Below are 22,427 nucleotides of genomic sequence, written 5' to 3' on the forward strand. Positions count from 1 at the left end.
AATGAAATGGGATGTGTTGGAGGGTGACCAGTGATAGACTCCCATTTCTCACACCAGTTATAACACGGATGAGTCCAGAAGCTGTATCTGTCCTGGGAGGAGGGGTTGTAGGATAACATGTAGTAATCTATCGCAATATGAGACTTTTCAGAGAGTTTTTGGCTGGCATTTGGAAATATCCTTGGAAACTTTACAGTCATCTCATTTTGCTTGAATTGGTGTGCACTAGCATTTGTATCTATGGCAATGAAGAAGGAGTTTGGCTTAGGACTAGTTGCCACTGGCTTCCTAAGGATTAGAAAAGCCAAGCTAATAAATGACCTTGACCAGATAGCAAACCTCACTCCTGTTCCCCTGTGGTTCTGTTCCACAGGGGATTATATTCCTGGCTAGGCAGTTGCTGGGGAAGGGTGGACCACTACGTCCACCAGAGCTTGGCAGACCTGTAACCACCTTTATTTAAAGGCTTTTTTTTTTTTTTTTTTTTAAATGCATGATAGAGCATACTCTGCTGTCAGTTATGCCAGGCCCTGTTCCAGTCCTTTTGTGCTGCCGCAGCAACAAAAGGAGTCAGAAAATTGTGCTCACCGATAAAGCGTGGGGAAGTCACTCTGCAAAGGAGTGACTTGGCTTGGGCAGCCTTGTGCCCCTGCTCTGCTCCCCGTGCTGCCAGCACAACTGAGCACCTCTGGGAGTGCAGTCATCCAAAAACTCTGGGCTGCTAGCGTGGCCCTGGCAGGTCTAAGTTGCGTGGCTCTGTGGAGGAGCCCTGTGGCTGCACTACCTTGTGCTGGCAGCCATGGACAAGCTGCATTTGTGCCCCTGTGCCACCCTGATTATAAGTGCGGCTACCAGGGATGAGAAAAACCGGGCACCTTTGTTGACATGGGGCTTTTAAGTTGCATGGGTAACGATGGACAAGTTAAGCTGAGGAGGACGGACACTAGTCCAGACACCTTGGGAATCCCTCTTTCTGAACATGGGTGGTATCTTTTGTGACACTGCTTTGGATAGCCATGTTGTGCAAACTCCTGGCTCTTTAGAGATCCGGTGGACTATCAGACAAAAAAACCCTCACCACATCATATGTCATTCTGGGTACGCAATTGCTGTGAATGAATACAAAGACCTATTCATCACTCCTAGTGCTCACATAACTGACAGATTAAATCACTCTCTGGCTGTGAAGATGACAGTGGCCCAACAGCTAATGCTGTCTAACAGTTTCCATTAGAAGGCCTTGTTTCTGATTGTTTATAATTTTGCCAGGCTTCAGCTGCTTGAGCTGAAATTTCCCATGCCCTGTGGCACCACAAACTGAAGTTTTGTGTGTGGAAGGGCCTAGATGATAGATGAATAGTCACGGCATTTCCAAGCTCATGTATCACTGAAAAGTCACTTGAATGTGAATTTTCAGAGAGTAACTGTATATTTCTTCTTTCTTGAGGGAGCAGGAAAAACATCTGGAGTTCGATGCTCCCCAGTGGTTGGTCCTCAAGCTGAAGCTGGAGTCACAGCTAAACAGCCGAGTGCAAGAGGTTCCCTGTCCAAGGCTCTGAACTTGGTAGGCATTCTTGACAGTTTAAACATTTTCCAAAATGACCAATGTCTTTTGAGGCTGTACTTTGGTTCACTGATATACTTAGTCCCATATTGTAGCCCTTGTTGTTGGCAGAAGTTGTTTTAAGCAGACTGAGATTACGCTACCAGGGAGCACAATTTGGGAAGATGGCATCTAATGGCATAAGTTTGAGCGCATCTCAGGTTTGGGTATGTATGATGGCATATAGCTCTCCTCTGCTCACTCTTTACCTTCTCCACTGCTGTCCACCTGTCGTATTTCTGACTGGCATTGCCTGTCATATAGGATCAGGACCAGTTTTTCAGATCTCCTTGCTGGTCTGAGCACCAGGCTGAAGTTGCTAGTTCCTGGAGATGAGTTAGTTTGGCAGCTTTTAGAATCGCTTTAATTTGGTCCACCGAATAATTTTTTCTTCTCTGCATTTCTAAACAATACCAGAGAGGTCAACAGGAAGAGCTTTCAGACTGAACTGAGTTGTCCCCAGGTGAGGCGGTTGTGTTGGGAGGTCATTTGGAGACCAGAAATAAGTGGCATGGGTGTGGGCCAGGAGTGGGATGGGGTTTAGCGGACTGAAAGTAACTTTGAGGATGATATTTCTGGGAGTAGTATCCATAGATAACAGCTCAACTGCATATTAGGTGGAACTGTGCTCTCTGATCTGCAGCCTATATAACCCTTTCCCTACAGATATTTTTATTAGAGTGAGCTTTACAAGCCCCTAGAAAGGACCTCTAACTGCCACAGGAATCTGAGAAGGCTTGTGTAAGGTCCCTAGAGGAGTTTTTCCTTAACCATTGTGCAACCCAGAAAATTTCCAGATCTCAGTAAAAAACTCTGTGTGTGCTGTGTTTTCCCAAACTGGGCATCAATGTGAACTGTAGGAACTAGGAACTATCTAGAGGCAGATTTTACAACCACCCAGAATGTTTTCTTTTAACTACCCACACTACTGGACCTTCAGATGATTTAGAACTCTGAAAAACCTGAATTCCCATTAAACTAGTTAGCTTGGGTCCAATTAGCAACATTATCCCAGGAAGACAGTGTTCAGGATGGCCTGCAAAAAATATCTGACCGTTTACTGTACTCTGCTTTTATAGAGGGTTTTGCAGTTGTGCTGCATGCTGTAATGGCCTTGCCATGGTGTCAGCAGTACCTTGGCCGGCTAATTTAAAGCTAGTTGGGTATGTCAATGCCATGCTGCAATTTTAATAACGCCTGTGGTAGAGACACATCTGCAGTCAGAAATTGCCATCATTCTGCACTGCCAACAGGGTGTAATACTCTGCACAAATCCTTGAGCCAGACCTTGGGAAATGAATCTGGATCCTATAAACATTTTAGTGGGAGGAAGCAAAAATACTTGTATGACTTGCCAGGTCTTTTTGTCTCATAGGTAGGACTTCATATGGAGGAAGTGGTCTTTTCCCTTGGTGATAATAAAAGCACTTTATATTTTTGCTACAATGGAAAGATCATTCATTATATAGATCACACTGAACAATATTCAGTAAATGGCAGATGTCCTTAGGTTTCCGTTATAAACTTGATTTTATTCCTATTCCTCACTTTGCCAAAATTAGCCCTATACGCCTACAACTTCACAGGCATAATCTTATTCAGGGATAGATTTTTTGGAAAAGTTGAAGGAAACTGGTCAAGGTGTTTAAGAGAGATGATGGCTAAAAAAAATGAGATCATCTGCTTGGAGAGTTTCCTAAAGACTTTTTGGCTTGTCATATCCTGAAAACTCATTTGCCTAGAGATTCAAAAAATATTTCAAATCTGTTGGTCTTGGCTAGAAATGGTGCCTTTGAATAGTTTTAGGCTGTCTGGTGACAGAATTATTTGGTTACTGAAAGTGGTTCCTGCCTCAGTGTGTGTATGTATACGTGTTATGGGTTCTTTGGAGATCTTAACTCAATTAGTCAGTGCCAATGTGCTCAATTTATGGTGGCATATGTAAGGTTTCTAAACAACTCTGCATGTATCCTAAACAGACATGTTCCTTCCCTAAGATTAGTCCTATCTGAGTTTACTGCTCTCTAAAATCCGCACCCAGTCAGTTTCCTGACTCCCACTGCAATCCACGCTGAAGCTGACAGCATGGCTTTACAGTCCCTTCTGCACAGTCTCTGGAGACCTCTCCCAAAGGCAACACCATTCAAATCTCACTCTATTCATCCCAGTGCGCTTTCCTGGGTCAAAAAAATCATACCTGCCATGATTTGTGCCAATACGTCAGTCTCTGATGGCTGTGAGCCATGCATGATGAGACTTAAGTCGATATTATTTTTCAGTGTATGTGTTTTGCAGCTTATTTCTTGTTTTACAACAAAATAAGTTCTTAGGCATAATGTTACTATCCTTAAAGAGGATTTATTTCAAAACATGTGCTTAGGGCTTTCTCATAATCGGGTCAATTTTAAAGACTGTTCTTGAAGGGTGACCAAAACCAGAGGCAGAGAGATTCATTAAACAATTTTCAGTGTCTCTCACTTTAAGTAAGAAGAATGTGACATCTGGAAACGGTATAGTTGTGCTATACCACTGTATTAATGCAGTCTCCTGGGATCATACTTACCCACTGCATCATCCCTTTATCTTGTACTGAAGGTTATAGTGTAGCAATGGCAACAGTAAAATCTGCCCAGCGTGTACCATCGACCGTGGGACTTTGCCCATGTCCCATGAGACCTTGTTTTTAGCGAACAGTATTGGCAGACTTTAACATTTAAGCCTTGATCTTTCTGAGCTCCTGACTTTAGTTGGTTTTGTCGTTGTTGAAGTCAAGCCCCTGACCTACAAATTGCTGGAGCCTGTGTGCGTATTTGGGAGAAGTATGACACCAAGTTTTCTCTGTTTAGTATTCCATCAGCATCTGTTCTTGGACACTATTTGAAGCAAGCTTTTGGGTTAAAGGGACCTTTGTTTTGATTCAGTGTGGATGCTCTTACACTCTGTTCTCATTGTCAACAAAAATAGTTGACTGCTGAAAACAGGGCTAGGAATTCACTTTGTAATTTTAAAGACTTAACAGTCTCTTTACTGTTGCTCTTTTTTGTTAAGAAGCTTTGGTATCTCTGTGCTCCGGAGTCAGGACTTGAATCCTAAGCAAAGCATTATCTTGGAGTCAAGGATATGCTTTTTCCCCCCCCGTTCTGGCTCAAAGTGTTCACTTCTGGCTCTTGACAATCACATTTTGAACATGCTCAGTAGAAACTTGGTGGGGTTTTGCACTTAGGTGCTGCTGAGAGTGAGCACACGCTGACAGGACTGAACAGGACATTGCTGGTTGCAGACTGCTCTGCCACATAGCGCAGGAGCTGAGTGCAGTGGGACTGCCCAACGGCCATTGCCTTCTGGGGCTGAAGAACTGCCTGATTGGAAGGCAGAAGTGACGAACAAGTTTTCAGGGGCTTTCAAGAGGGAAAATGAATTATGATGGTAAGAAGATGTGATCTAAACCTGACATCTAGATGAATTAGGGGAAAACTGGAATATAGCTGGCTCAATAAGAGTCTACAGAGATGACAAGGAGAAGAGGAAAGGCTTACAGCAGGGAGAGAAGAGGATGGTCTGTGAGCTTGGAGGACTTCTCTGAGACATGGAGTTGAGCATAGGCTTCCTGTATTCAGTGCCTGTGGTCAGCTCTCAGCTGTGGAACCCACCGTAAGGGACAAGTCCACATGGATGTTGACCGTCATAGAATCACTGAGAGACAGGCTTTCACTGGAGCAGGTCTGGAGAAATTATTAACTCCACCTTTTTATCCCAAGACCAAGTTACAATCACATCACCGCAAGCTACAGTGTCTTATTGTTGATATAAAAGTTTTGTCCAATGTCTAATCTAAATCTCCCAAGCTGTTCGGTTTGTGTTTCTTCATGTTTTGTTCTTCCTGATCTTTGCACCAAGAACATACTATTTTCTTATTCTTTGCAACAGCTTTTTAGTTGAAGATTATTAACCTTCCTTCTTCTCAGTTGTTACTTCTTCAGCAATAAACCCTCACATTTCTTGCAATCTTCCCTCATTTTTTCTGGACCTCTGTCCATTTTTGCTGATCTCCTCTGGCCTCTTGCCATCTAGTTCATATCCTTCTTGAAGTGCAGTGCGCTAAACGGGACATGGTGTTACAGATGAATGTTTAACAGTGGAGATTAGCCCACATGGACTCTTTCAGGAGTCTTTAAGACCCTTTAGACATCCCAATGTGAGGGCTTTGCCATTCATGTTCAGCTTATTCTACCATAGTCCCTGGATTTTTCTCTTGTGAACAGGTACCTAGACAGTGACGCAAGTACAGATGATTATTTATGTGTAAGCATGGTATTTCGCACTATTACATTCCATCCATTTTAGATGACTTCTCTAAATATATCAAGACCATTTTAAATTCTGATCTTCTAGCAGCTGTAACATCTGCAGTCCTTCCTTGAGCCATCTGCAAGTTTAATAATCACACTTCATATTCCATCTTCTATGCCTTCAATGAAAACATCAAATAAAACTTGATATGGGACCAAGGCCCACAGAATTCCTTGCAAAACGTGTGTATTTTGATAGGTTACAATGGAATTACCCTGTGGATACAATTAGCCGACCAGACTTGACCTCCTGCCCCTTCCCACAGCAGTTTCATTTAGATCACAGTTCACTACCCTGTTCATGAGGATATTATAGGATGTACTGCTAAAAGCCTTGCAAAAAAATAAATAAAATTAATAAATTCAAGCTATACGACCTCTATGGCCATTATTCACCCTCCCTTTAAGACTCCTACCATGAAGCTGATCAGACTCAGGCAACTGGAAAACATCTAACTTAACTGGTTCCTCTCTAAGCAGGTTTCGCATATTTTAGGCTGAAACTTTACCCACTTTTCCTGGTAATAATTGCGCTCTCTGCTTGCTGTTGCCCTCTTTAGTAAAGATGAAAAAGGGAGAAAAAAAGGACATGAAACACTCTGGCTTCCTTAACATCCTCTTCTGATAGCAGCCCATCTTTGAGCAGTGGTTCAAACTTCGCTTTGTTTTTCTCTCACAACCTTACCCGTAAAAATTCTTTTACTTTTGGTAAGTTTTGCTAGTTGCATCTTGTGCATTTTGTCTTTACTAGCTGTATACACCCCACCAACCCCTCCATGAATGGAGTACTGTGCTGGGGTCTCAACCAGCTGACCTAGTTTCTACATTAACGATCTCTCTCTCTCTCTCTCTCGTTTGCGGTCAATTAAAAGGTCCTGAATTAGCTGACTTCTGCTGAATTTCCTTACTTTTCTCTAAACTGGTATAGGTTGCACTTGGTTTCTTATTAGCATTTCTTGAAGGAACTAACAGCTTTCCATAATTTGCTTTTCCCTTATATTTGTCTCTTATGAGATCTTCCCTACCCATTCTCGGAGTTTATTGACATTTGCCTTCTTGAAATCTAGTGCTGTCAGTCACTCAGTTGGATAAAGTGGCAGAAGTTGACACTGCGTTTGTTGCAGTACTGATTTCTTGTAAAATGTCGTATCTGGCAGTAGACTTTGAGTCATATGTTACACTGCCCTCTACCTACGTGTAAAACTGCTGCTTAGCTGAGGAAGGTAGTGACAATTACAGTATGTGTTACCCTTAAGATTTAGTCTGTTGTTCAGAATTTACCACAAAGAATGGGAAGAAAAACGTAACTTCAGAAAAACCTTCTGTGAGGCATTAATAACTACCCTTGTAATGGATCTCACTCAATGTGGACAGAGGATCTGTGCTGAGGAAATGTTTAGCACACAAATTCTTTGTGATAATAAATAATCCAGACTAAGGTATGCAATGATCATTGCTCTAATTTGTTTACTAAAAACTTAGAACGTTATGCGGCTGTTCCACGGTGCAACAGGCAGAGAGTGAGAGCGTAACGGGGGAAGGAAGAAAAAAGCAATAAGCAGTAAGCGTCACCTTAGGCAAAATGGGTGATTATACCACACTGGACCTATGCCTTGTAAGAACAGTGATAGAAGCTCTTACTGACATCTGATGCAAAAGCATTAAGACTCCAGGTCCTACTAAAACCCTCTAATGTTCTTTAACGTTGGTTGAGACCACTGTAATTCCTCACAGACCCTCTTATAGGTCACCTAGAGGTGGTCAAGAAATCAGGCTTATATTAGAAAGCCTTCTTGTTACACAATTACTTTTACTGACACTATTACGATGCAAGTTTCTTTACTATCACTTCAAGTGGATTTGGATTTCCTAAACAATGAAAATTAATTATGGGTAACCAGTCCCAGCTATGGTCAACATTTATGACAGGTACGAAGTAATGAAAACGTGGGCATCATACTGGCAATGTGGTGCTGGAAGACAGAGGAGCAAGCCTTGCCTGTAATCAGGGTAGTGGTGACAGTTTAGGGAAATACAGGTTGTTCAATCACTCCAAGTTACAGACCGCAGGGAACGAATGTGCAGTGTCAATACGCCATCTAGTGGCTACATCGATTATGACAGTATGCCTGAATTAACCGTTCTTCTGCTTGTGAATTGTAGTATTAAAAAATACTTCACATGAAATCGGGGTTTGTAAGCCTGTAACCATTCCTTAATGAATCTAAGATATTTTGAGGTTATAGGTGATTAATTAAGGAAAAAAAAAAGTAGTAAAGCCTGTGTGAATGAGCAGACAAAACTGTTGCTGAGAAGTTCTAGGCAGTCATTTTTATCATTAACAGCATTCTGACAGGCACCGGACAAGCAATTAAGATTTTTCTTCTTCATATACAGACTCTGTTCTAGATCACCTAATAAAAAACCCACTCAGTTTAGGAGTGCTTCAAGAACAAGTTTAAGTATTTTCTTCAGCTGCTAGATTATGCAGTATTTTGTCAGGCAAAAGCAGGTAATCTAGATACTTTAAACTGGGCACGTAGCATACAGTGATGCAAGGCCAGATGTGTTCTCCTCTAATGGGGAAAACTAATCCCCATCCCTCGAGATCAAGACTAGGAAGAGCTGAAGATCACACAAAACAGCAGTCTCTCGGTTTTCAGTTTCTGCCAGGTGTGGGATTGACCTTCAGTAAATCACGCACCCCTTCTGCTTTGTTACTTATCTGGGAAATGGAGATAGTACTGCTCTACAGAAGCTAACACAGCTATAAAGTTGTTAAACTATAAAGCTGTTAAACTATAAAGTGATGAGTACTTCTGTTGTAAAGGCTGTATTTTCTATATTTTATATATATGAAATAGAAAATACTATATGTATATACAACCTGTACCAGCATATTTAGGGTACCACATGAGCTACAACTAGCTCACAAATTAGTTATGTTTGGGGAAAAAAAAAAAAAAGTCTGACTCACCGTTGCTCTCAGCAATTTTGCACTTTTCTACTTAATAACTGAGAAAGCTCCCTAGACAGCTGTTAAACCATTTATCCTTAAGTGCACTTAATTAAGTATGTGTATTTGTTTTAGGAGGCTGAGTAAGACATGATGATGCAGGTTTCAGCTTAGGTGGCATTTCTTGCACTGTTCTTTCTAGGAAAGCAAAAATTTTGTTTTGATCTTTCTTCGTCCATCATGAAATCAAAGGTGCTAATTTTGTTCTCCATTTCCGGTAAGTCATTTTTCTATTTATACATACTTCTGAACCCTTAAAAACAAGTTTAAAATAGTTGATAAACAATGTTCACTTTACCTGGGTTTATTGTAATTATTTCTGATATAAAACTTGTATGGTGTGTGTCTTTTGCCACATACAGTAGCAGTTAATAAATACATATATAAGCACAACACACATGTATACATGTGCCTCACAGGCGGTTGCTGAACTAAGTTTACAGACTGCGCTTAATAAGAAAACCATAATTTTTAAGAGCAATATTAAAAGTCAGTTCCTTGGTCTTTGCTCTTTCATCCCAAATAAATCCAAAACTCAGCTTATGCAATAAGCATACACAAGTTGGCAGGTCTACAGGCAACCTGCTTTAAATGCTCAAAGCTGAGGAGCTTAACCTCTCCTCTCCTACCCACAAGCATTTTCTATCCTTTCTGTTGATCAAACATTCACTCCAGATTGATTTCCCTCAAAAGAGATACTTAAAAAAATGCTTTAACTGAAAGAATAACTTTCTTTTAAAATGACTGCCAGTAACAGAGACAGGCTTAAAAATATATCAGAAAATTAGGTACGTTTCCTACTAGGACTTCCAGCCTCATGTGTCTAGCTCCAGAGTGCACGAACCCCAACTTACTTTTATTGCTTGTACAACCAGCACAACCCTGGCCACAAAGGTATCAAAATAAATAATCAGTGCAAGAAAAAAGTCCGACACTCAGGATTCATTGCATAAACATTTAAACAGGGGAAATAATTTCTTTTACAAATGTGTTTCTCTTGTAGAAGAATAATTTTGTACAGAAAATAACTTTATACATTTTACAGAAATACGCTAACATTTAGATCCTGTATCAATGGATAGTGACTGAATGCAATTTAAGATTTCAGTTATGTTTTAGAGTCACCAAATAACAGTAACACAGCCATACATCACTTCTCTAATATCCTTAAACTGCTTGACTTATCAAGTACTGAGCCAAGACAGTGAAAACATTTCTAGAACCATGTTAATTTGCAAACGCTCAAGTAGCTTGAAACTGTTAGTTATGAAATACCTCCTGAAAGTAATACCATAATTTAAGTGTCAAGGAATATGAACTTAAACCTTATGAAGGCAGCATTACTTGCTCACATAGATTATCCTGCTGGCTAATACTGTAAAAACCAAATTGAACAGAGGCTTTAATATGCAACTGGTTTAGTGTTAATGTGACCTTCAAAACGAGACAGCAAAAGCTACTCTAGCAAATGCTATACAGCATTAATACAACATATAAATGTAATAAAAATACTTTCATTTTCTTAAGAAAACAACACAGAAGGTAGAGAAAAAATATCAGTAAATTAAGATATAAAAGTAAATCTGTGAAGGACAAGAATAAATTCAAAACCACGCGTATATATGTTTATATGTAAAATGTAAGGGCATGCTAGGAAGTACATACATTTAAAAATAGCCAATTCCTACAAAGACTGTGTTAAAGTCCATATGGTATCAGGCGGACCTCAAACACAAACCAAATTAAAACGCTTTTCCTCTACAATTGCTGTTTCAAGCACCTGTATTTATATGCAAATTTTCTTTGTAATTAGTGGGAAGGTAAGGACGTTTATCCTTGAAATACAGCTATATGCAGTAATCTTTTCTTGATTTCTCGGTATTTTATAAGTTTAAATAAAAGATGTAAGAAAAGAAGTACTATATAACCGAATGACAGAAAAACTGAAATTTAGGTTGTATATGATCTGTTTAGTATTCATACACAGCTACTTAAGAGTCTGCCAGCTGTACCCTATATGAGTACTGTTGACGCTTCCATGCTTCAAGACTCAAATGTGTAGCGACATTTAGTTAAACATGGCTCTTGCTCCGAGTTAGCCAATCTCTTAACACATACAACTTTCAAATAAATTCAGCTGGAACTGGTACAGCTCTCCTTCTCACAGCACAGAGGTTGATATGAGACAGTAACGAATCACATTATACTGGTTCACATTTCCATGTAGTTAGAAGGAGAAACAAGCCCCCTGCAAAACCTTATTCCAGTGATTTTGCAAACTCTGCATAGTCAATGTATCCATCATTGTTCTTATCATCATCTCTTAAGACATCATCTATTAGACTAATCAGCTCTTCTTCTTTCATTGCCTGGGTGTGCTCACCACCTTCCTACAAAAACAAAAATACATTGAACAGTTTAGCAGTGTTTCCCATCTAGTTGCACACATGACAGATTACTGACAACTCATTTTTTGTTAAGCTATTTGTGTTTGGTGCCTAATTTGGCACTAAGTTTAATGTAATAATTTATACCAATATAAGCAACTTTCACCAGCTGCAAGCTATGAAGTCCAAGTTCTCTGGACTTCAGAACAAGCAGTCTTGTAGACAGTTAATATTCTTAGCCAAAAGTCCCTAAAGGCTGAATAGTACAGTGTATAATGATGGATAATAAGCTAACGGATGTATTCTTAATTTGGATCTTGATGTAGTATCAACACTATAGTTTCTATACAGTACAGAAACATCTTCCTGTGTGTCAGAATTTGCAAAATGCAAAGCTTGATAGTAACAGAGTAGTGAAAAAATCCAGCACTGTAGCTTAAAGTCAGTATAATTCTTCATAACACCCCTTATAAGCAAAGGGGAATACAAAGAGGTACCTCTGCACAAGAAACAGGAAGCCATTATTCTGTTCTCGGCTAGGTATTTTTTACCACAGGTGTACGCAGGAAGTTATGCTATTCTGAATTGTAACTTCCAAAAGGTCAGTACAAGACAATGTGTTAGTATTGTCTTCCTAATGATGGTATCTTCCTACTTTGTCCTTAAATGTTCCTAGCTGGAAATAGAATTTGTGTTTAGAAAAAGGCAGGCCATGACTAGTTCTTCTAATACTGATTTTGTGCAAGAGGTCTCTTGAAGTTTGCATATCCAGAGCAGTAAGTTTGGAGTTGAAAACTGCAGCCTTGGAACCTCAAACAACATCGTGTCACGTGCTATTTCTATAAATCTTCATCAGCATTATCCTATTTTGAATAATTTCCCCTTCTCCCCATCCCTGCCTACCAAAGTATCCCCTCGGACAAATCACTTTCACTCTACAGTCCTTCCTCACTCTGAAGTTTCGACTACAATGGAGACTACTTGAAAACTGCCATGACATGAAAAGCTGTGATAAAGCTAGCACATTCATAAATCAAACCAAAACTATCAGGGTAAAAATAATCTCATCTTCAGGCAAAACTGTCAGTGCACTGAAAATGTGCTGTAACTGTTCTGTTCTATTGTAAGTGGCTTTTAGAGAGTCTGAACTGTTTCCAAACACACACGCCATTGCAAAATTCCACCTACCTCTTTGTGGACATGTGATATAGCAGTAGCAAGCTCTAACCCATCTAACAAATTATTGCCATCATAATCATGCATTTTGAAGTAATGAAGCTGCAACTCTTGTGGAGACATCTCAGATTCTGGTTTCTCAATAACACCTTCCAAATGTTCCATGATGTGGCTAAGAAAAGAAACAAACAAACAAAACCCAGAACATATCTGTCAGTTAATATTTAATGCTCTGTTTACATCAAATGTAGTCTTTGGTCAGACAGTCAAGCACACAGGAAATACTGTATCTCTAAAAGCACCCTGGACAACCAAAAGCTACAGTTTCATACTAGGGTGAAGTGGGTACAAAGGTTGTTTGTTACAGGTGCTGTAGTGGCCCCTAACACCTTAGGTAGCTATTTTTATTTCTTCTGGCCTACTTAGCAGGTTATCAAAACAACAGAAGCAGTGCCCCAAATCTCCTTTTGGCTTTCTTCCAAAGCACAGGAACTGGAGGAAGATCTTTCCCAGTCAAACGTGAAGTATTCTAGGGAGTTTTATTTCATGCTACCACTGTTTTGTCTGTATAGAAAAGCAAATGAGAAAAAAACCTCTCACTCTACCTGTTCAGAATATGATTTTGTCTAAAGTACGTTGATCTAGGTAAGGAGGATTCCTCTAAAAAATTCTTTATAGTATGCATAGGGCTAAAGGCCCCAGAGAGACCTTTGTAGGTCTCCTTTCTCTACAAACGCATCGAGCAAGCATGTTTCATATCTGACTCTAGCTAGTCATACATCATCCTGCGAAAAGAGTGTACCCTAGGCTTAAGTCCAACTCACATAACAAGAATTAAGAGATAAGCAAGTCATTAAGAAGTAAAGTTTACATTTTTAGAAAATGAAACACATACTCTTTATCTTGTACCAGGTTCTTATCAAGGCGAATATTTGCATGTTGACTCTCGCCTGTGTGTTCCTCAGCTAGGGCAGAGATGAAGAATGCAGCCAGAAAGCAGAACAGCAAACGTATTCTAAAAATCCTTTGGGCCATCATGATCTCCTACAAAAAGGAAAACATTCCCCCCCCAAAAAAACAAACCCAGCTGAAAAATGCAATCTACTTTCAGCAGATTTACAGACTGCTTAGAAATAACCCCGCTAAGTTCTAGAATAGAAGAACTTGCTTCATTTCAAGCACTTAGCAAGCAGAAAGCCAGAGAGCGCCAATTAAAGATTTCTATGAGGGCCTCTTTCTGAAAATTATTGCATGCTTTCTTAAAATAATGACTTTTTTTTTTTTTTTTCTCCCAGGCAGCGAATGCGCACTCTTTACCCATCCTCGGGTCTTCATATGCGCTTCTAGACAACCAGCCAGGCCAGCTTCACGCAGACCTGCCCCACAGCTACGGGAGCAAAGGCCGCTTAGGGCGTCACAGGGGCTGCCTCTCATTAGCAGGCACGCTAATGAGCCCTGCACGCCCTCAATGACACACAACTTTAAAGACGCGGCGGCGGTGACTGCGGCGCTCGCGTCACAGGCAAGCGAAACGCCGGAGCACTTGAGCGGGGTGGTTTCCCTCCCACCTCCGCCCCAGCAACCCCCGGCGTGCAGCCGGTTCGGCGGCGAGCGGTGCCGGAGGCCCTGACAGCTGGTACCGCGCTCTCCCGCAACCCGCCCGCCCCGGGGAGCTCCCACCCCCCGCCGCAGCTGCCGGGTGGGGCGAAGAGGCCCCTTCGCCACCGCCGCCATAGCTACGCACCCTCCGGCGGACGGCTGCCGCCGCCGTCCCTCCCGCGGGCTCCGGGATAGGGGCAGGTGCAGCCGAGCGCGGGGCAGGCCGGACACCATCCCCGGCCTCACCTCTGACCCCACGTACCCGCCGCGCTCTCGCCCCGCCCCCTCTTCCCACTCATTGGCTGTACCTTTCCGCCTACCGAGGGTGGGGAAAGGGGGGCTACGTCACCTCTGCTGGAATTCCACGTGGAGCCCTCGCGGAGGGACAGGTACAGCGCCCCGCCCACCGCGGGGTGGGGCAGCTGAGGTGGGGCCGCCCGTCACCCCACTACCCCCAACCCCCCGCCCCGGTCCGGGCACCCTCCCGCCGCCCGCCAACCCCTCACCAGCCTCCGGGGGAGAGACGCCCCACCACCACCACCACCACCTTCCGAAGGGCGTACCGAGAGGATCCAACCAGCGATGCCCCCAGCGGAGCCGAGGGGAGGGGCGGCGTGGCGTGTCCGCGCCGACGGGGGCTGTGGCCCGGCCGGCCCTCGCCGCCTCTCCACCGGCCCCTTCCACAAGCGGCCGGTTGCGCTTTCCCCGCCCCGCTGCTCCTTCGGGACCGGCAGCGCCCCATCGCCTCTGTCGTTTGTTAACCGTTTGTGTCCCTCCCCCCCCGCCCACCCAACCGTCGAAGGCCTCGTTGTTTATATACGCGACGTCTAAACAGCAGCTGCCGCCGCCTCCCAGGGTTGTACCCCTCAGAGCAACCCCCGACCTGGGGAAGCGGTGCGGGCTTTCGCCTCCCGAGAGGCGGCAGGAAGGCGTGCCCGTGAAGGAGCCGGCGTCCCCGGCCGCAAAGCCTGGGGCAGGGTGTCACCCCGCCCGGGGCCGCCCGCAACCGCGGCCCCGCGCACCCTCCGGGCGGACGCTGCCGCGGGGGACTCCCCGCCGGGCGGGCCGGGTGGGGTGGGGCGGGGCAGGCCCGGCCCGGCGCTAAGATGGCGGCCAAAGGCTCGCACTCACACGTGAAGCTGGAGGGGGAGATCGAGCGGTGCCGGGCGGAGGGGCACTGGGGGCAGCTGCGGCACCTGGCCCAGCAGCTGCTGCCGCCGCCGGCACGGCCTCCGCGCAAGGCGGCGGCGGCGCGGGGCGCGCAGGACGCGGGTAAGCGGCGGCAAGGGGCGGGCAGGGTTGGGGCAAGGCGGCCGCCGTTACCGGACCGCCCGGGCGGCGGGGGCGGCTAGTCGCTCCGTGCCGCCCGCCCGGTGCTCGGTAACCGCGGTCCTATGGGCTAACGTGGGCGGAAGCTGCGGCTGCCCCATCTGTCGGGGTGCCGGCGGGGGGAAGCGGGGTGTCGCCTGGTGTCCCGGCCCGCGGCGGGAGGGAGGGAGGGAGGGAGGGCTGGCTAGGAGAGGCGGTGGGAGCCCCGGAGACAGCGCTCGGGGAGAAAACTCTGCGCTGCCGCTTCGTGCCAGCGGTTCGGAGCCGGCCGGGCAGCGGGGGAAGCGCAGTGCTTGGGGCTGTCAGCGGCGGCAGCGCCTGCCGGGTGGCTTCTGGGCGGCTGGGATGGATGTTGCCCTCGGCTCAGCAAGCGCCGGGACGCGGGTGGCAGCCCAGCTCGGTGCCTGCCTTGAAATGAACAAGCTCGGCCGAGCTGTGGCCGGGCAACCGACCGACATCTCCCGTGTTTGGAGATGTCGCTCTTCAGCTTCTCCATACGTGTGATGCCGGTTCCCTCTTGCCCCCTCCCCGCCCTCTTCTGGATGCCCCTAATTTACCTCTCTACACTTCTGAAGGGGGACTGCTTTATTTGAAGGCTTAGGCTCATCCAAGTATCTTTTCACACGTAAGGCAGGCTTCATAAATAGTAAATGTATTCTTATCTCTTTTTCCTGTTACAACACACTGCTTTGCTTCTTTTTAAATGGAATTGGTTGTAAGAAGTGAGGCAGCCTAACTTAGAAATACAAAATTCTGTGTCTGTAGTGAACAGCAGTTAAGTTGTGAAGAGGAACTGATCCTAGCCACCGCGCTGCTACAAGAAATTCTGCCGTTGAAGTCAGAGGAGCTATTTCTGTGAATAAACCCACTTCTTTAAAGGAGTGTTTCTGGGATGTGGCCCTAGAGTTAATTGAAGCTTGCTGGAGTGCGTAAACTTCACAGTGGGAAAGCATAGTGGGGGGGAGATGTTGGTAGCTTAATACATGTTTATTTATGAGGCTTTCCAAGTGTATCGGTGATGCAGATCGACCTCTGTGTTGAGAACCACACAGCCAACCTTTGAACTTTAGTTAGGTTTCAGCTGCGCTTCCCAGGTGCAGAGATCGTCATGCAGTTTGGGGGCATTAATAGTTGAAGATTTCATATTAGTTTGTTCCCTTGTAATTAAGAGGCTTAACGAGAGTATGATTGCTGTAAAAACATTATTTGTTAATTTGCTGCTATGTCATCATAACTTGCTAGTTATGAAAGCATAATGCTTTGTCATTGCTACAGAACTCTTCTTCCAGCAAGGGACTAGCTACAGTTTTGTGTCTCTAGAAACAATAGTGTGTCTGGATGGGATTTTTTTTAATACTAGTATATGCATTGAGAGATTGTGAGTATTTATTTCTTAATCTTATATGGTCTTATGTCATTCCTTAAGTTTGGTTAAGAGATTAGACACTACCTGAAAGCTCTTCAGCATTGTGTAGAAGAAGTGACTGCATGCAAGGATGGGCGGGAAATATACTTTAACATTTACACTTCCCACTTCATGTATATATACTTTGTTCATGCAAGTTAGTTGTAGACCTGCAATTGAGCAGGAAGAGCTATTTTTATAATATGATATGCAGCTGAACACTTAAGCCGGACCAACAAGAAAATCTAAACCAAAAAAACCCGCACAAGTTGATTATTAATGCCATATGTAATGTATAGGTAGTACATGTGGATAAGTTATCCCATGGACTGAAAATATAGAAATAGGTACACTATTGTTTCCTGCATTCTAGAATTTCAGACTTTGAAATGTGAAGTATAGATGAAACGTAGAGCTTGGCTTTTTGATTTACAAAGATTTTCTTGCCCTGCTCGACCCACCAGTCAGCTGCTTGAGGTACTATTATGAATAAATGAACTGCAGAACTGAACCCATCATGCAAGAACTCCAAGTACACTGGCAGATGAAACTTTTTTTTTTTTCAGTGCATAATTGCAACATCACATGATGTTTCATGCCATATGACAGTGCAAACTCAAACCTATGTTTGAGTTTCTTTTCTGTGGAACTGTGAACAGGAATGGATTTTAATGTTGAAAGAATTTTATGTGGCATATTAGTTACGTCACTGGATCAAGCCTTCTCTGTCTTTAGTAATGGATGTGTAGAATGCGTCTAAATTCTCTATTTTTATTTTTTTCTGCAAACTTTCAGAAAAATCTTAAAAGTGCCTGATGTGGTTACTGTTTTACAGTGAAATTCATAGTTTATCTGTAGGCTGAAGCATGCTTGTACATTTGTAAATCTAAAGCATGCACTTAAATGTTTGCAAAGATTGGTCTTTTGAAAGTGAGTTTTGTGATGAAAACTAAGTGTTAGTGACAATACAAGAATGAACTGTGCTGTCAAAAATTAAAGGATGCATTTGGGAAAATCTTCAAGTTAAAAGGAAATGTCATTTAATTTTTTTCATAGGAAAAATACTGTTTCCAAAAGTTAGAAGTTAATGGAACTTTTTTTTGTATCTGCTAGTTCTTCCTTACTCCCTCATTTGAGTTACTGTTTGTGTGTCTCAAAGGTGTGTTGGTTTGGGTTTTTAATGCTATTTATCAGCAGTACGTCGCTGAGTGATGTTTCTTGTTGGCTGGTATGTGTTTTCAGAGGACTACGGGAGTATGCTGCTTGCAGAAGCTCTACTGGAAGAATGTTTGAAGGAAAACTTTGCCAAACTGAAAGACTCCGTTCCACTGACAGAGAAGAATGAACCAAAACTGAGTGAAGCTAAACAGTATCTGACCAATATCTTAAGCAGAGGAAAACTACGAGTAAGTGTGCACTGTCATAATTCCTGCCAACTGGATGCTTCTTTTATGTGATTATTAGTCTGATACAAGGTGTTGGTGTTGCCTGTCTGTGTCCCTGTATGTACAGTGCTGTATTGTAGGTACTACTAACGGAATGGCAATTCAATACCCCTTTGCAGTGTCTTCTGCTGGGAGACTTGCTTTTTCATATGCAAACAAATTAATGTGCTACAAATATATATATCCAGTTTATTTTTCTTATTAGAAAGAAGCAGGATAAATATTTAGGAATTCTCTGGGGTTGTGGCCACCTAATAGTGCTGTCAGGCTAGCACAGCTGCTCCTGGTCTGAGGGAATTGCATACACCTAGTGTATGCAGATCAGAGGTAAAATGTGCTGCAAGCTGCTGTCAGGCACTTAAGGTTGTGGTGTGAGTCCAGGGTTACAGCCTTGCATTGCTTTCAGTCTCTGCCAGAGAAGTTATGCTTTTATTTTATTTTGTCATCTGGGTGCACGGTTGGTAGCTGCCTGTCATCTCAACGTTTTAAGACTCTGCCTGGATGGCTGCTGCTGTGTTGGTGCCCTTGGACACACAGTTGCATAATTGGCTTTAAAAAGCTGATCAATTATAGCAGTCTGTTCTAGACTTGTATTACTTTTGGCCCTGAAACTTACATGCTAGTTAGCTTGGAAGTGTATGTTATACTTTTATCATGTTGCTTTCCAGGGAGCAAGTGTGCAGCAGCTTTTCTGGGGAGTTCCTTGTTCTTAACTTCTTGAAAGTCAGCATATTTAAAAAGTGAGAAGGAGAGGGGAGGAAGGGGAGTCCATCCAGCCCTCTTTCTTTATAGTTCAGCCTGAGTAATAGCCAGAACCACTGAATTCTTCCAGGTCGGAGTTAAGTTTGGCTGCATGAATTGCCATTACTGTTTCTTTGTTAGTGGTGACCTGGCTACTCATGCAGCATTGACCCTATATTGGCTGCCTGTATTTAAAAAAAAATGAGTATGAAGGCTTAGGAACCTTTTCGTGCTTTCCAAAGCATAAAAAGGGTCTGAACAGATGTATTTTACTGAGACTTTTTTGTTACACAGTTTTGTAAGCATGTTTTCAATCCTTAAGAAAAAAACAAAAAATCTTAGAAATCACAGATATGCCTTCTGTTTTTCCACCGTTGCCTGGAAATTCTTTGATAAATTAAGAAAATCTGGGAGCTTTCTCACTCTTTAATTAAATGTACAGAGAAGAGGGGACCACTTGATGTTTTCTGCCTAGTTTAAAGGCAGGGTATTTTCTTGGTGTGTATGTAGGTAGTTCTGACATTGTTAGGCTTTTATGTGCTATCTGAATCAATAGAGTAGGTCAGCTGAAACCAAAGAGGTGGCTTGTAAGCTGTGTATTTCCAAACTGAGCACCAAAGTAGTTACCTGACCTTTGTTGCCTGCTGCTGTCATAAGCGTAGCCTTAAGATCTCTAGACGCTTAAATCCCTCCTACTCTGGCCTGCGGTGCTAGCAATGCCGAGAGAAAAGCATTACGAATCTGCTTAACTTGTTCTGAAGTACCTTGTTCTTGCTGTCTGGTATTTTACCATGTAAACACTCTTTTCCTCTCCCTGCTCTGTTTCAGCCTAAGTACATGACAGAAGCTATGCTCATCCTAGGAAAGCTTCATTATGTGGAGGGATCCTACAGAGATGCCATCAGCATGTACGCAAAAGCAGGAATTGATGACCTCTCAACAAAAGATGAACCTCTGTACATGCTGCGTTTGGTGACTGAAGCCTTTGTTATTAAAGGTAAAGCACCACATAAGCATATTTGAAGTATGCTGTGTTTAGGTTGAAGTTGAAGGTATTTCTTCAAGTGATTTGATTGGAGCAGAGTTAGGGCAATGTTGTATGCTTTAGAAAATCCTACTGGGTATGGTCTGTGTAGTTTATACTTAAAGGCATTATAGAGTCTTAGTCCATGGTTTTTAAACTTGGCTGGCTTGCAAACAAGTCTTGTGGTAACTGTTGACTGTAAGTCAGCAACACACTTAAGCTTCTGTATCCATTTTGGGAAAATCTAAGTCAAGCACTCAGCTGAATTGGGGCCTATACTTTCTCTTAGAAAGAGTTCATCTACTTGTAAATTTTAATGATTTCTGTGAATTAAGCAGGGATCATTTTTCCAAGTTTTAAACTCTGGACTAACAGAATATGTGCTTTCAAAGCAGGTAGTATATTTTTGCAATGCATGTCACACAGTATCAGACCTTATGTACAAACGGGAATCTCTCCTCCCCCTTGTAATTCTACAGACATTGCGGTGTTTGAGAGATCCTAATAAAAACTGCCTCTACGGGTAATGAAATTGCATTTCATTTTTGAGTGGGGGAAAGGAAGACCCTAGTCAGTTTTTGACTTGGGGGGAAAAAAGATCAGTAATCTTCTCCTTCATTTGCTTTCAGTTCCTTTATAAATGTTGCTCAAGTACTGCTACCTATCTACTGCTTTCTACTCTTTTCAGCATGTCCACCAGCTAATTAGGTGAATGAAAACTCTGATGATCAGATACCTTCAACTGGTATGTAAAAGAGTGAAACCAAATCAACCCAAAATACTGTTTGACTGGGCTGCTAGTATTACTGATAATAATTCGGGTGTTCCATGATCTCACATGGTTGTTCAGCTTTTTTGAAAACCTATTTGTGCTGCTTTGCTTGCTTTGATTTTGTTTTCTGTGGCACTGGTTGAATCTGCTTCATTAACAAGCTTTTGTGGAGCAGGACTAATTTACTTGTAACTCACGCTAACACTTGCATGGCACAGAGGAGTGAGTAACAGTGCATTCATAGCAGTGTATTTGAGAGCAACTATTTGTGCACTCCAGAGTCTGAAGGAGATGCACTATCCTCACTGGGAACTGCATAAGGCTCTTGGTGAGGTATGAGTGTAATGCTAAGGCATGCATGAACACTGATGGAATAACACTGTTGCTGTAAGGCCTATTCTATGGTATTGACTACCCCACTTGAGTATGAAGATATTGGGGCTGAGGTGTTTGCCTTGGAGGATCAGGCTGTTATTTTTTTTTCCCCATGTGGTTTAGCATGGAACATAAATATTGTGTTGCCCCTGTGTTTGTGTGTAAACCGTAAGGAGCCCCTGCCATTGCAGAGCAACCTCTGCGCTGTTACCGTTCCACAGTTTTTATCCTCCACGATGATTATTTTCAGATTAGCCACGATATCGGGTATAGTAAGTCACTCGGTATTCTACCAAAGTGTCTGACAGAGAAAAGTCCAGCAGAGTGGAGCTTGTCCAGCTGCGTTTGGAGAGGGCACTCACTGCTGGGATCGCTGTTCCCCCATGCCATGTGTTCAACCTCTCAGTCATAGAGAAATAAACCCTTAAATGTTAGAAGTTTGTACAGGTAACTATGGCAATAGGAGTGTGGATTTAAATTTTCATTTCAAAGCATGTCTGTCCAGGCTACCTCTGCAGGGCAAGTAACAGCACAGAGTTGAATTATTTAAAATTCATTTATACTTTATGCTAAAGATTTTTCTTATTCCCCTTTTTTATTTGGTATCTCTGTAGAAATTCTGTTGATCCGTACTGTATTATTGCCTTTGGTTGAACTACTGGTCACTTCTGCCAGCTGAAACCTTCTTTAAAGACGTTCTTGAACATTGCTGGTAGTAAAATTTTTGCAGGGATCATTTAGGCAGCAATCTAAAAAAGCCACAGCCCTGTCTTTATTTCAGGGCAGAGCTTAGGTTCCCCACGTAGGTGGGGAACATGTCTTACTTAGGTTTCCAGTAATGGGAGAAAGCACTTGGTTTAATAGAATATCCCTGTTCATCCAGCATTAGTTAAACACCAGAACTCTGTATCGCTTCTTAGCACGAACCTGAAACCACCTTAGTTTTGCCTAGCTAGTACTGTTGGGTTGTGCATGTATGAAGAATGGCAGTTTAGGTTCTCAAGCGCTCAGGATTATGCTGGAAAGGTCATGGAAGAAAGAAAAGTCAAATCCAAGGCACTCACACCCTTTTACTGTTGGAAACAAAAATGTAATGAGAAAGATACTGGATACACTGAGGAGAGTTGCATAGATGAAAGTCAGCGGTAGAAATGAAATGTGAACCAGCAGAACTGAGTGCTAAAAAATTAGAGTACCTTCTGAGCT

General features: G+C 43.0%; 2 protein-coding genes across 4 annotated transcripts in view; one reads left to right on the top strand and one right to left on the bottom strand.

Moving 5' to 3' along the window:
* Window positions 1-9,909: 9,909 nt before the first annotated feature.
* MCFD2 (multiple coagulation factor deficiency 2, ER cargo receptor complex subunit) lies at window positions 9,910-14,797 on the bottom strand. Of its 2 annotated transcripts, none has more exons than XM_082481761.1 (4): window positions 14,694-14,797; window positions 13,427-13,575; window positions 12,544-12,703; window positions 9,910-11,358 (listed from the first exon to the last, which is right to left on the bottom strand). In XM_082481761.1, exons 2-4 carry the CDS (start codon window positions 13,567-13,569, stop codon window positions 11,227-11,229), a joined length of 435 nt encoding a protein of 144 aa, XP_082337887.1. In that variant the 5' UTR covers window positions 13,570-13,575; window positions 14,694-14,797; the 3' UTR covers window positions 9,910-11,226. The 2 variants fall into 2 exon arrangements, with proteins under 2 accessions (XP_082337887.1, XP_082337886.1); XM_082481760.1 differs by lacking the exon at window positions 14,694-14,797 and adding an exon at window positions 14,276-14,375.
* Window positions 14,798-15,236: 439 nt separating this feature from the next.
* TTC7A (tetratricopeptide repeat domain 7A) overlaps window positions 15,237-22,427 on the top strand; it is a gene marked incomplete at its 5' end in the record, with an annotated part of 176,490 nt that continues 169,299 nt past the window's right edge. For both annotated transcript variants that reach the window (XM_082480621.1, XM_082480622.1), the window contains 3 exons: window positions 15,237-15,402; window positions 18,107-18,270; window positions 19,879-20,047. In XM_082480621.1, the coding sequence (XP_082336747.1) occupies window positions 15,237-15,402; window positions 18,107-18,270; window positions 19,879-20,047 (499 nt within the window). The remainder of the gene's footprint in view (window positions 15,403-18,106; window positions 18,271-19,878; window positions 20,048-22,427) is intronic.

The sequence above is a fragment of the Vanellus vanellus genome, assembly GCF_965231255.1.
Source record: "Vanellus vanellus genome assembly, chromosome: 3".
Classification (NCBI taxonomy): Eukaryota; Metazoa; Chordata; class Aves; order Charadriiformes; family Charadriidae; genus Vanellus; species Vanellus vanellus.